Source organism: Nerophis lumbriciformis, linkage group LG25 (genome assembly GCF_033978685.3).
Source record: "Nerophis lumbriciformis linkage group LG25, RoL_Nlum_v2.1, whole genome shotgun sequence".
Lineage (NCBI taxonomy): Eukaryota > Metazoa > Chordata > Actinopteri > Syngnathiformes > Syngnathidae > Nerophis > Nerophis lumbriciformis.
Window position 1 is genome coordinate 37,386,956 of NC_084572.2, and position 13,772 is coordinate 37,400,727.

The window sequence follows — 13,772 nt, forward strand, 5'->3', positions numbered from 1 at the left end:
CAGGTGCAGCTGGGATAGACAAGCGGTAGGAAATGGCTGTATGAATGAATAGCGCTCTGTTCCCCGTGCAGCTTTAAGACTCTGATAACTGTTTGATTCCCCTCATCCCGACCTACAGGCAACACTTAAAAAAAGGCTAAGCCGGTAACATAGACCGAATAAATAGTCAAAGGAATCAAAGCAGCAGTTTCAGGCCTGCTTTAATTGAACTTTGAAGTTGCATCAAAAAATGACGACCAACTCGCCGACACCATGGCGTCATACATTGGATTCTGTGAGGACATGTATGTGTAGACCAAGACCTTCTGCATTGGCTTCTGTGAGGACATGTATGTGTAGACCAAGACCTTCTGAATTGGCTTCTGTGAGGACATGTATGTGTAGACCAAGACCTTCTGCATTGGCTTCTGTGAGGACATGTATGTGTAGACCAAGACCTTCTGCATTGGCTTCTGTGAGGACATGTATGTGTAGACCAAGACCTTCTGCATTGGCTTCTGTGAGGACATGTACCGTATTTTCCGCACCATAAGCCGCCCTGGGTTATAAGCCGCGCCTTCAATGAACGGCATATTTCAAAACTTTGTCCACCTATAAGCCGCCCCGTGTTATAAGCCGCATCTAACTGCGCTAAAGGGAATGTCAAAAAAACAGTCAGATAGGTCAGTCAAACTTTAATAATATAATAAAAACCAGCGTTCTAACAACTCTGTTCACTCCCAAAATGTACGGTAATGTGCAAATGTGCAATCACAAACATAGTAAAATTCAAAATAGTGCAGAGCAATAACATCAATAACTTAATGTTGCTCGAACGTTAATGTCACAACACACAAAATAAACATAACGCTCACTTTCTGAAGTTATTCTTCATTCATAAATCCCTCGAATTCTTCTCCTTCGGTGTTCGAAATAAAAAGTTGGGCGAATACGGGATCCAAAATGGCCGGCTCCGTCTCGTCGAAGTCATCGGAGTCAGTGTCGCTGTTGTTGTCCAGCAGTTCTGTGAATCCTGCCTTCCGGAAAGCTCGGACCACAGTTGTGACCGAAATATCCGCCCAGGCATTTACGATCCACTGGCAGATGTTGGCGTATGTCGTCCGGCGCTGTCCCCCTGTCTTAGTGAAGGTGTGTTTGCCTTCGGTCATCCATTGTTCCCACGCCGTTCGCAGTCGTGCTTTAAATGCCCTGTTGACACCAATATCGAGCGGTTGGAGTTCTTTGGTTAATCCACCCGGAATGACGGCGAGTGTTGTATTTGTGTGCTTCACTTGTTTTTTGACACCATCTGTGATGTGGGCGCGCATGGAGTCGTATATCAACATGGAACACACAAAGGAAATGAAACGTAATACCCGCGCGCTTCTTCTTCTTCTATGGGGGCGGGTGGTTGCTTACCGTAGAAGAAGAAGCGCTTCCTCTTCTACGGGGGCGGGTGCTTACCTTTGCAGTTGCTTACCATAGAAGAAGAAGCGCTTCCTCTTCTACGGGGAAAAAAGATGGCGGCTGTTTACCGTAGTTGCGAGACCGAAACTTTATGAAAATAAATATTTATATTAATCCATATATAAGGCGCACCGGGTTATAAGCCGCACTGTCAGCTTTTGTGAAAATTTGTGGTTTTTAGGTGCGGCTTATAGTGCGGAAAATACGGTATGTGTAGACCAAGACCTTCTGCATTGGCTTCTGTGAGGACATGTACGTGTAGACCAAGACCTTCTGCACTGGCTTCTGAGGACATATATACAGGACTGTCTCAGAAAATTAGAATATTGTGATAAAGTTCTTTATTTTCTGTAATGCAATTTTTTTTTTAAAAACGAAAATGTCATACATTCTGGATTCATTACACATCAACTGAAATATTGCAAGCCTTTTATTATTTTAATATTGCTGATTATGGCATACAGCTTAAGAAAACTCAAAAATCGTATCTCAAAAAATTAGAATATTTCCTCAGACCAAGTAAAAAAAAAAAAAGATTTATAACAGCAAAACAAAATCAATCATTTGAAAATGTCAATTAATGCACTCAGTACTTGGTTGGGAATCCTTTTGCACGGATTACTGCATCAATGCGGCGTGGCATGGAGGCAATCAGCCTGTGGCATTGCTGAGGTGTTATGGATGCCCAGGATGCTTCAATAGCGGCCTTTTGCTCATTTGCATTATTGGGTCTGGTGTCTTTCAGCTTCTTCTTCACAATACCCCACAAATTCTCTATGGGGTTCAGGTCAGGGGAGTTGGCAGGCCAATCGAGGACAGTAATGCCATGGTCAGTACACCAGTTACTGGTGGTTTTGGCACTGTGGGCAGGTGCCAGATCATCCTGGAAAATGAAATCATAATCTCCATAGAGCTTTTCAACAGATTGAAGTATGTAGTGCTCTAAAATCTCTTGGTACACAGCTGCATTGACTCTGGACTTGATGAAACACAGTGGACCAGCTGACATGGCTCCTCAAACCATTGCTGACTGTGGGAACTTCACACTGGATTTCAAGCAACTTGGATTTTGCTCCTCTCCAGCCTTCCTCCAGACTCTAGCACCTTGACTTCCAAATGAAATACAAAACTTGCTTTCGTCTGAAAACAGGACTCTGGACCACTCTGCAACTGTCCAGTGCTTCTTTTCTATAGCCCAAGTCAGACGCTTCTAGAGATTTTAGACCACTACATGCTTCCATCTGTTGAAAAGCTCTATGGAGATTATGATTTCATTTTCCAGCATGATCTGGCACCTGCCCACAGTGCCAAAACCACCAGTAACTGGTGTACTGACCATGGCATTACTGTCCTCGATTGGCCTGCCAACTCCCCTGACCTGAACCCCATGGAGAATTTGTGGGGTATTGTGAAGAAGAAGCTGAAAGACACCAGACCCAATAATGCAAATGAGCTAAAGGCCGCTATTGAAGCATCCTGGGCATCCATAACACCTCAGCAATGCCACAGGCTGATTGCCTCTATGCCACGCCGCATTGATGCAGTAATCCGTGCAAAAGGATTCCCAACCAAGTACTGAGTGCATTAATCATACTTGCCAACCCTCCCGGATTTTCCGGGAGACTCCCGAAATTCAGCGCCTCTCCCGAAAAACTCCCGAAATTCAGGCGGAGCTGGAGGCCACGCCCCCTCCAGCTCCATGCGGACCTGAGTCCGCTTTCCCACAATATAAAGAACGTCTACAGTAAAGCAGTCCGTCTGCCGTAAACAGCAATGTTGTGACACTCTTAAACAGGACAATACTGCCATCTAGTGCATTTGATGAAAGCACTTTTGTGCGTGCCACACAGCAATGCATCATCAGAGAGGGTGTTCAGCATGGTTAGAAAGATAGTGACAGAATAGAACAAGGATGGACAATTCAACCCTTAACTCAACAATGAGTAGATGAGTGTAAGTATTTATTTTATATACGGTATATGTATATATATATATATATATATATATATATATATATATGTATATATATATATATATATATATATGTATATATATATAGCTAGAATTCACTGAAAGTCAACTATTTCTTATATATATATATATCCAATAATCTACCGCTTATTCCCTTCGGGGTAGCGGGGATATATATATATATATATATATATATATATATATATCCATCCATTTATCTACCGCTTATTCCCTTCGGGGTAGCGGGGATATATATATATATATATATATATGAAATACTTGACTTGGTGAATTCTAGCTGTAAATATACTTCTCCCCTCTTAACCACGCCCCCGCCCCAACCACGCCCCCCGCACCCCCCCCCCCCCCCCCCCCCCCCCCCTCCCGAAATTGGAGGTCTCAAGGTTGGCAAGTATGGCATTAATTGACATTTTCAAATGTTTGATTTTGTTTTGCTGTTATAAATCTTTTTTTTTACTTGGTCTGAGGAAATATTCTAATTTTTTGAGAGGGGATTTTTGAGTTTTCTTAAGCTGTATGCCATAATCAGCAATATTAAAATAAAAGGCTTGCAATATTTCAGTTGATGTGTTATGAATCCAGAATGTATGACATTTTTGTTTTTTTAATTGCATTACAGAAAATAAAGAACTTTATCACAATATTCTAATTTTCTGAGACAGTCCTGTATATGTAGACCAAGACTTTCTGCATTGGCTTCTGTGAGGATATATATATATATATATATATATATACAATTTCACCCTCACCTATGAACCCACGCCAGGAAACCAGCCAAAAAAGAACAGAAAACGAAACGACATCATCTGGTACAACCCCCCATACAGCAAGAACGTCTCAACGAACATTGGACACAAATTCCTCAATCTGATTGACAAACACTTTCCCAAAGACAACACCCTAAGAAAAGTATTCAACAAGAACAACATTAAATTGAGCTACAGCTGCATGAACAATATACGACAAATCATCTCAAACCACAACAAAACAATTGCAAATGAGCCGTCGACCCCCAGACAGAGCGACTCCAAAACCAACAAAGGATGTAACTGTCGAAAGAAACCTGATTGCCCTCTCAACGGGGGGTGCTTACAAACATCAGTTGTCTACCAATCTAAGGTAATACGCAAGGACATTAACACATCCGACACATATGTAGGATTAACCGAGGGAGAATTCAAAACCAGATGGAACAATCACAAGGCCTCTTTCAGGAACAAAAACCTGCGAAATACCACAGAACTCAGCAAACACATTTGGGACCTCAAAGACAATAATGTTGAATATTCAATAACATGGCAAATTCTTGCATCCAGCACACCTTACAATAGTGGTAATAAAAGATGCAACCTATGCTTGAAAGAGAAACTGTTTATTATTTACCGTCCAGACCTGTCATCCCTCAACAAGCGCAGCGAAATTGCAACAACATGCCGCCATAGACGGAAACACCTCCTAGGTAACACATGAGCCAATCACCACGCCCCTAGGCCAGCCTGTACCCACCCACTCTGTGCCCTATATAAACCATGGTATGCGAATGCTCCCATTAAAATCTCCTGATGATTGAGGGTACCCCCCTCATGAAACAGGCCTGTAGAGATGAAATAGTCTTGTGATTTTTTCCCCACACATACATATATATATATATATATATATATATAATGTGTGTATATATATATATATATATATATATATATAATGTATGTAGACCAAGACCTTCTGCATTGGCTTCTGTGAGGACATGTATGTTTGTTGAATTTGGGTGCTGGGTGATATTTTTTTGTCTGCACCATGACTAGGGAAGGTTGTGTGGATTGGGTCATATAAATATTTGTATATAATTATAAAAACACCCCCAGCTAAATTGCTTATTGGCCCGCGTGTGGACACCCCTGCATCTGATTCTGAAAGCGCTGGCCGTCATTGTTGTCCTAACTTGACACTCAACTCTCCTCCTCCTTGGTCTTGCAGCATGTGCAACGAGTTTTCACAAATCTTCCAGCTGTGCCAGTTTGTGATGGTAAGAGCTCCTCGCCGCGTTTTGTCTGTCGATGTCCTCGCTGGCCCCTGACCTTCCTGCTTCTCTCCAGGAAAACTCCCAGAATGCACCGCTGGTGCACGCCACCCTGGAGACTCTCCTGCGCTTCCTCAACTGGATTCCCCTGGGCTACATCTTTGAGACCAAACTCATCAGCACGTTGGTCTACAAGGTCAGCCTTGCTGTTCTTGGCTGTCATACTTTTAGGCCCAGTGAACAATGTCACAATATCATTTTCATAACTGGCTTTTTTCATTGGCTAAACAATGTTTTCGGGCCAAGTTGAAACGAGGTGGTGGGACTGTGTTAATATTATTTAAGACTTGGCAGACCTCGTTAAAATTATGTAGTGGACCACATTAAAATGATGTAAGACCTGGCGGGTTACATTAAAATGACTTGGCAGGCCACATTAAACTGATAAAAGTCCTGGCGGGCTATTTTAAAATTATGTGGCGGGCCCACGTTGAATGAAGTAGCGGGCCACGTTAAAATGATGTAAGACCTGGCAGGTTACATTAAAATGACTCGGCTGGCCACGTTAAACTGATATAAAACCTGGCGGGCCAATTTAAAATGATGTGGCGGGCCACATTAAAATGTTTTTAGACCTGGCGGGCCACAATAAAATGGTGTAACACCGGGGGTGCAGAGTTAAAATGATGTAAGACCTGGCAGACCGCTTTAAAATGAAGTGGCAGGCCATTTAAATTGGTGTAAGACCTGGCGGACCACGATAAAATGGTGTAACACGGGGCGGGCCACGTTAAAGTGATGTAAGACTGGCAGGTTACATTAGAACGACTTGGCAGGCCAAATTAAAATGGTGTTAGACCTGGCAGGTTACACTAAAACGACTTGGCAGGCCACATTAAACTGATATAAGACCTGGCGGGCCATTTTAAAATGATTTGGCGGGCCACTTTAAAATTAGTGTTAGAGCTGGCGGGCCACATTAAAATGGTGTAACACCGTGCGGGCTGAGTTAAAATGATGTAAGACCTGGCAGACCACATTAAAATGATGCCACAGGCCACATTAAAATGGTGTAAGACCTAGCGGGCAACAATAAAATGGTGTAACACCGGGCGGAATGAGTTAAAATGATGTAAGACCTGGCAGACCGCATTAAAATGACGTGGCAGGCCATTTAAATATGGTGTAAGACCTGGCAGACCACGATAAAATGGTGTAACACGGGGCGGGCCACGTTAAAGTGATGTAAGACTGACAGGTTACATTAGAACGACTTGGCAGGCCAAATTAAAATGGTGTTAGACCTGGCAGGTTACACTAAAACGACTTGGCAGGCCACATTAAACTGATATAAGACCTGGCGGGCCATTTTAAAATGATTTGGCGGGCCACTTTAAAATTAGTGTTAGACCTGGCGGGCCACATTAAATGGTGTAACACCGTGCGGGCTGAGTTAAAATGATGTAAGACCTGGCAGACCACATTAAAATGATGCCACAGGCCACATTAAATGGTGTAAGACCTAGCGGGCAACAATAAAATGGTGTAACACCGGGCGGGATGAGTTAAAATGATGTAAGACCTGGCAGACCGCATTAAAATGATGTGGCAGGCCATTTAAATATGGTGTAAGACCTGGCGGACCACGATAAAATGGTGTAACACGGGGCGGGCCACGTTAAAGTGATGTAAGACTGACAGGTTACATTAGAACGACTTGGCAGGCCAAATTAAAATGGTGTTAGACCTGGCAGGTTACACTAAAACGACTTGGCAGGCCACCTTAAACTGATAAAAGATGTGGCGGGCTATTTTAAAATTATGTGGCGGGCCCACGTTAAATGAAGTAGCGGGCCACATTAAAATGATGTAAGACCTGGCGGGTTACATTAAAATGACTTGGCAGGCCACCTTAAACTGATATAAGACCTGGCGGTTCAATTTAAAATGCCGTGGCGGGCCACAGTAAAATGTTTTTAGACCTGGCGGGCCACGATAAAATGGTGTAACACCGGGGGTGGGGGTGCTGAGTTAAAATGATGTAAGACCTGGCAGACCGCGTTAAAATGATGTGGCAGGCCATTTAAATATGGTGTAAGACCTGGCGGACCACGATAAAATGGTGTAACACGGGGCGGGCCACGTTAAAGTGATGTAAGACTGACAGGTTACATTAGAACGACTTGGCAGGCCAAATTAAAATGGTGTTAGACCTGGCAGGTTACACTAAAACGACTTGGCAGGCCACTTTAAACTGATAAAAGATGTGGTGGGCTATTTTAAAATTATGTGGCGGGCCCACGTTAAATGAAGTAGCGGGCCACATTAAAAGGATGTAAGACCTGGCGGGTTACATTAAAATGACTTGGCAGGCCACATTAAACTGATATAAGACCTGGCGGGCCAATTTAAAATGATGTGGCGGGCCACATTAAAATGGTTTTAGACCTGGCAGGTTACACTAAAACGACTTGGCAGGCCAAATTAAAATGGTGTTAGACCTGGCAGGTTACACTAAAACGACTTGGCGGGTCACATTAAAATGGTATAAGACCTGGCGGGTCATTTTAAAATGATTTGGCGGGCCACTGATATAAGACCTGGCGGGCCATTTTAAAATGATTTGGCGGGCCACGTTAAAATTAGTGTTAGACTTGGCGGGCCACATTAAAATGGTGTAACACCGGGTGGGCTGAGTTAAAATGATGTAAGACCTGGCAGACCGCATTAAAATGACGTGGTGGACCACATTAAAATGATGTAAGACCTGGCAGGTTACATTAAAATGACTTGGCAGGCCACCTTAAACTGATAAAAGACCTGGCGGGCTATTTTAAAATTATGTGGCGGGTCACGTTAAAATGATGTAAGACCTGGCGGGTTACATTAAAATGACTTGGCAGGCCACATTAAACTGATTATAAGACCTGGCGGGCCAATTTAAAATGACGTGGCGGGCCACATTAAAATGGTTTTAGACCTGGCGGGCCACAATAAAATGGTGTAACACGGGGGGGGGGGGGGGGGGGGGGCTGAGTTAAAAATGATGTAAGACCTGGCAGACCGCGTTAAAATGATGTGGCAGGCCATTTAAATTGGTGTAAGACCTGGCGGACCACGATAAAATGGTGCAACACGGGGCGGGCCACATTAAAGTGATGTAAGACTGGCAGGTTACATTAAAACGACTTGGCAGGCCAAATTAAAATGGTGTTAGACCTTGCAGGTTGCACTAAAACGACTTGGCAGGCCACATTAAAATGGTATAAGACCTGGTGGGCCATTTTAAAATGATTTGGCGGGCCACTGATATAAGACCTGGCGGGCCATTTTAAAATGATTTGGCGGGCCACGTTAAAATTAGTGTTAGAGCTGGCGGGCCACATTAAAATGGTGTAACACCGGGCGGGCTGAGTTAAAATGATGTAAGACCTGGCGGGCCAATTTAAAATGATGTGGTGGACCACATTAAAATGATGTAAGACCTGGCAGGTTACATTAAAATGACTTGGCAGGCCACCTTAAACTGATAAAAGACCTGGCGGGCTATTTTAAAATTACCGTATTTTCCGCACTATAAGGCGCACCGGATTATTAGCCGCACCTTCTATGAATTACATATTTCATAATTTTGTCCACCAATAAGCCGCCCCGGACTAAAAGCCGCGCCTACGCTGCGCTAAAGTGAATGTCAAAAAAACGCTGCGCTAAAGTGAATGTCAAAAAAACAGTCAGATAGTTCAGTCAAACTTTAATAATATATTGAAAACCAGCGTTCTAACAACTCTGTCCCAAAATGTACGCAAATGTGCAATCACAAACATAGTAAAATTCAAAATGGTGTAGAACAATAGCAACATAATGTTGCTCGAACGTTAATGTCACAACACACAAAATAAACATAGCGCTCACCTTCTGAAGTTATTCTTCATTCGTAAATCCTTCGAATTCTTCGTCTTCGGTGTCCGAATTGAAAAGTTGGGCGAATACGGGATCCAAAATGGCCGGTTCCGTCTCGTCGAAGTCACCGGAGTCAGTGTCACTGTTGTCCAGCAGTTCTGTGAATCCTGCCTTCCGGAAAGCTCGGACCACAGTTGTGACCGAAATATCTGCCCAAGCATTTACGATCCACTGGCAGATGTTGGCGTATGTCGTCCGAGGCTGTCTGTCCGTCTTAGTGAAGGTGTGTTCGCCTTCGGAGCTGTGTGAAAAAAGCCACCCGGCCTCTTCGCGTAAACTTCCCTTAACCACTCGCTCATCTTTTCTTCATCCATCCATCCCTTCGAGTTAGCTTTTATGATGACGCCGGCTGGAAAGGTCTCTTTTGGCAAGGTCTTCCTTTTGAATATCACCATGAGTGGAAGTTAGCATGGCAAGCTAGAACCACAGTGAAGGATGACTTCTCATTCCCTGTGGAGCGAATATTCACCGTACGTGCTCCCGTTCCACAGTGCGGTTCAGTTGCTGTGAAATACGGTAGTAATCCGTGTGCGGATGGAGAGATTGCGTCTTTTTATGAGCCGGATCGTTTAGTAGGAGCCATTTTGTGGTCTTTACAGATGTAAACAGGAAATGAAACGTACGGTGATATCCGCGCGTTTTTTCTTCTTCTTCCGGGGGCGGGTGAAGCGCTTCCTGTTCTATGGGGGCGGGTGCTTTCCTTGGCGGTTGCTTGCGTAGAAGAAGAAGCGCTTCCTGTTCTACCGGGAAAAAAGATGGCGGCTGTTTACCGAAGTTGCGAGACCGAAACTTTATGAAAATGAATCGTAATAAAGCGCACCGGGTTATTAGGCGCACTGTCAGCTTTTGAGAAAAATTGTGGTTTTTAGGTGCGCCTTATAGTGCGGAAAATACGGTATGTGGCGGGTCACGTTAAAATGATGTAAGACCTGGCGGGTTACATTAAAATGACTTGGCAGGCCACATTAAACTGATTATAAGACCTGGCGGGCCAATTTAAAATGACGTGGCGGGCCACATTAAAATGGTTTTAGACCTGGCGGGCCACAATAAAATGGTGTAACACCGGGGGGGGGGGCTGAGTTAAAATGATGTAAGACCTGGCAGACCGCGTTAAAATGATGTGGCAGGCCACATTAAAATGATGTAAGACCTGGCGGACCACGATTAAATGGTGTGACACGGGGCGGGCTACATTAAAGTGATGTAAGACTGGCAGGTTACATTAGAACGACTTGGCAGGCCAAATTAAAATGGTGTTAGACCTGGCAGGTTACACTAAAACGACTTGGCAGGCCACCTTAAACTGATATAAGACGTGGTGGGCCATTTTAAAATGATTTGGCGGGCCACGTTAAAATTAGTGTTAGACCTGGCGGGCCACATTAAAAGGTTTTAGACCTGGCAGGTTACACTAAAACGACTTGGCAGGCCAAATTAAAATGGTGTTAGACCTGGCAGGTTACACTAAAACGACTTGGCGGGTCACATTAAAATGGTATAAGACCTGGCGGGTCATTTTAAAATGATTTGGCGGGCCACTGATATAAGACCTGGCGGGCCATTTTAAAATGATTTGGCGGGCCACGTTAAAATTAGTGTTAGACTTGGCGGGCCACATTAAAATGGTGTAACACCGGGTGGGCTGAGTTAAAATGATGTAAGACCTGGCAGACCGCATTAAAATGACGTGGTGGACCACATTAAAATGATGTAAGACCTGGCAGGTTACATTAAAATGACTTGGCAGGCCACCTTAAACTGATAAAAGACCTGGCGGGCTATTTTAAAATTATGTGGCGGGTCACGTTAAAATGATGTAAGACCTGGCGGGTTACATTAAAATGACTTGGCAGGCCACATTAAACTGATTATAAGACCTGGCGGGCCAATTTAAAATGACGTGGCGGGCCACATTAAAATGGTTTTAGACCTGGCGGGCCACAATAAAATGGTGTAACACCGGGGGGGGGGGGGGGGGGGCTGAGTTAAAAATGATGTAAGACCTGGCAGACCGCGTTAAAATGATGTGGCAGGCCATTTAAATTGGTGTAAGACCTGGCGGACCACGATAAAATGGTGCAACACGGGGCGGGCCACATTAAAGTGATGTAAGACTGGCAGGTTACATTAAAACGACTTGGCAGGCCAAATTAAAATGGTGTTAGACCTTGCAGGTTGCACTAAAACGACTTGGCAGGCCACATTAAAATGGTATAAGACCTGGTGGGCCATTTTAAAATGATTTGGCGGGCCACTGATATAAGACCTGGCGGGCCATTTTAAAATGATTTGGCGGGCCACGTTAAAATTAGTGTTAGAGCTGGCGGGCCACATTAAAATGGTGTAACACCGGGCGGGCTGAGTTAAAATGATGTAAGACCTGGCGGGCCAATTTAAAATGATGTGGTGGACCACATTAAAATGATGTAAGACCTGGCAGGTTACATTAAAATGACTTGGCAGGCCACCTTAAACTGATAAAAGACCTGGCGGGCTATTTTAAAATTATGTGGCGGGTCACGTTAAAATGATGTAAGACCTGGCGGGTTACATTAAAATGACTTGGCAGGCCACATTAAACTGATTATAAGACCTGGCGGGCCAATTTAAAATGACGTGGCGGGCCACATTAAAATGGTTTTAGACCTGGCGGGCCACAATAAAATGGTGTAACACCGGGGGGGGGGCTGAGTTAAAATGATGTAAGACCTGGCAGACCGCGTTAAAATGAAGTGGCAGGCCACATTAAAATGATGTAAGACCTGGCGGACCACGATTAAATGGTGTGACACGGGGCGGGCCACATTAAAGTGATGTAAGACTGGCAGGTTACATTAGAACGACTTGGCAGGCCAAATTAAAATGGTGTTAGACCTGGCAGGTTACACTAAAACGACTTGGCAGGCCACCTTAAACTGATATAAGACGTGGCGGGCCATTTTAAAATGATTTGGCGGGCCACATTAAAATTAGTGTTAGACCTGGCGGGCCACATTAAAATGGTGTAACACCGGGCGGGCTGAGTTAAAATGATGTAAGACCTGGCAGACCACATTAAAATGATGTGGCAGGCCACATTAAAATGGTGTAAGACCTAGCGGGCAACAATAAAATGGTGTAACACTGGGCGGAATGAGTTAAAATGATGTAAGACCTGGCAGACCGCATTAAAATGACGTGTCGGGCAACATTAAAATGATGTAAGAACTGGCGGGCCATATTAAAATGATGGTGTGAATGGTGTAACACCAGTCAAGGTGGTTGAGCTGCATTAAAATGATGTAGGACCTGGCAGACCGCATTAAAAGAAAGTGGCAGGCCAGGTTAGTCCCCAGGGCATGGAGTGTGACAGGTTAGAGAAGTGTCTGGTACCATGTGATACATATCAACAGCGCCACTTCAGCCTGACAATGGTTGGCGTGGTAAAGTGCTAACTTGTCGAGGTGCGCCAACAAAGCAGATGTTTGCTCGCTGTTCAACGATGGCATGTTGTTGCAGTTCCTGAATGTGCCCATGTTCCGCAACGTGACGCTGAAGTGTTTGACGGAAATCGCCGGCGTGAGCGTGAACCAGTACGAGGAGCAGTTCGGCAACCTCTTCACTCTGACCATGTGCCAGCTCAAACAGGTGAGTCCACAGTGGCAACACACGACAGCACCCGCACTCATCCTAACGCCAACACTCAGATGTTGCCGCTGAACACAAACGTCAGAGTGGCCTACGCCAACGGGAAGGACGACGAGCAGAACTTCATCCAGAACCTCAGCCTGTTCCTGTGCACCTTCCTCAAAGAACACGGCCAGCTGGTGGAGAAGAGGCCCAACCTGCGAGAGACCCTCATGGAGGTTTGTTGAACATGCTTCCTCTTTCTTACTCCACGGTTGAAAAGGAGTAGGAAAAAGCAGAGCTTTTTTTGAATCCCACATCATAGCCTGTTTGTTCACTTCCTGTTTTTAATTTGCAACACATTTTAAATCAATGACTTACAAATACAATAGTTTTCATAAATAGTTCAATAATTCACATAATGAGACAAATAAGAGTATAACATTTTAATAAGGTTCAAAATGTATCAGGATTCCTCTTTTTTTTCCTGCTTTGTAAATACTTTTGAGTTGTTTTTTAAAGGCGATATAATACATTGTTTATTAAACATTTATATCCACATATTGACACACGAAAACATTGTTTATTAACCATTTATATCCACATATTGACACACGAAAGGTTTGAAGTGTTGCACGTGCATTAGAGATGCGCGGATAGGCAAATATTTCATCCGCAACCGCATCAGAAAGTCGTCAACCATCCGCAATCCCACCCGATCTAACATTTGATCAGAACTGCATCCGCC

At 44.1% G+C, this 13,772-nt stretch overlaps 1 protein-coding gene across 2 annotated transcripts in view; it reads left to right on the forward strand.

Moving 5' to 3' along the window:
• xpo1a (exportin 1 (CRM1 homolog, yeast) a) overlaps positions 1 to 13,772 on the forward strand; it is a 95,206-nt gene that overhangs the window by 42,234 nt on the left and 39,200 nt on the right. For both annotated transcript variants that reach the window (XM_061984356.1, XM_061984357.1), the window contains 4 exons: positions 5,413 to 5,461; positions 5,532 to 5,651; positions 12,917 to 13,045; positions 13,105 to 13,263. In XM_061984356.1, coding sequence (XP_061840340.1) covers positions 5,413 to 5,461; positions 5,532 to 5,651; positions 12,917 to 13,045; positions 13,105 to 13,263 — 457 coding nt within the window. The remainder of the gene's footprint in view (positions 1 to 5,412; positions 5,462 to 5,531; positions 5,652 to 12,916; positions 13,046 to 13,104; positions 13,264 to 13,772) is intronic.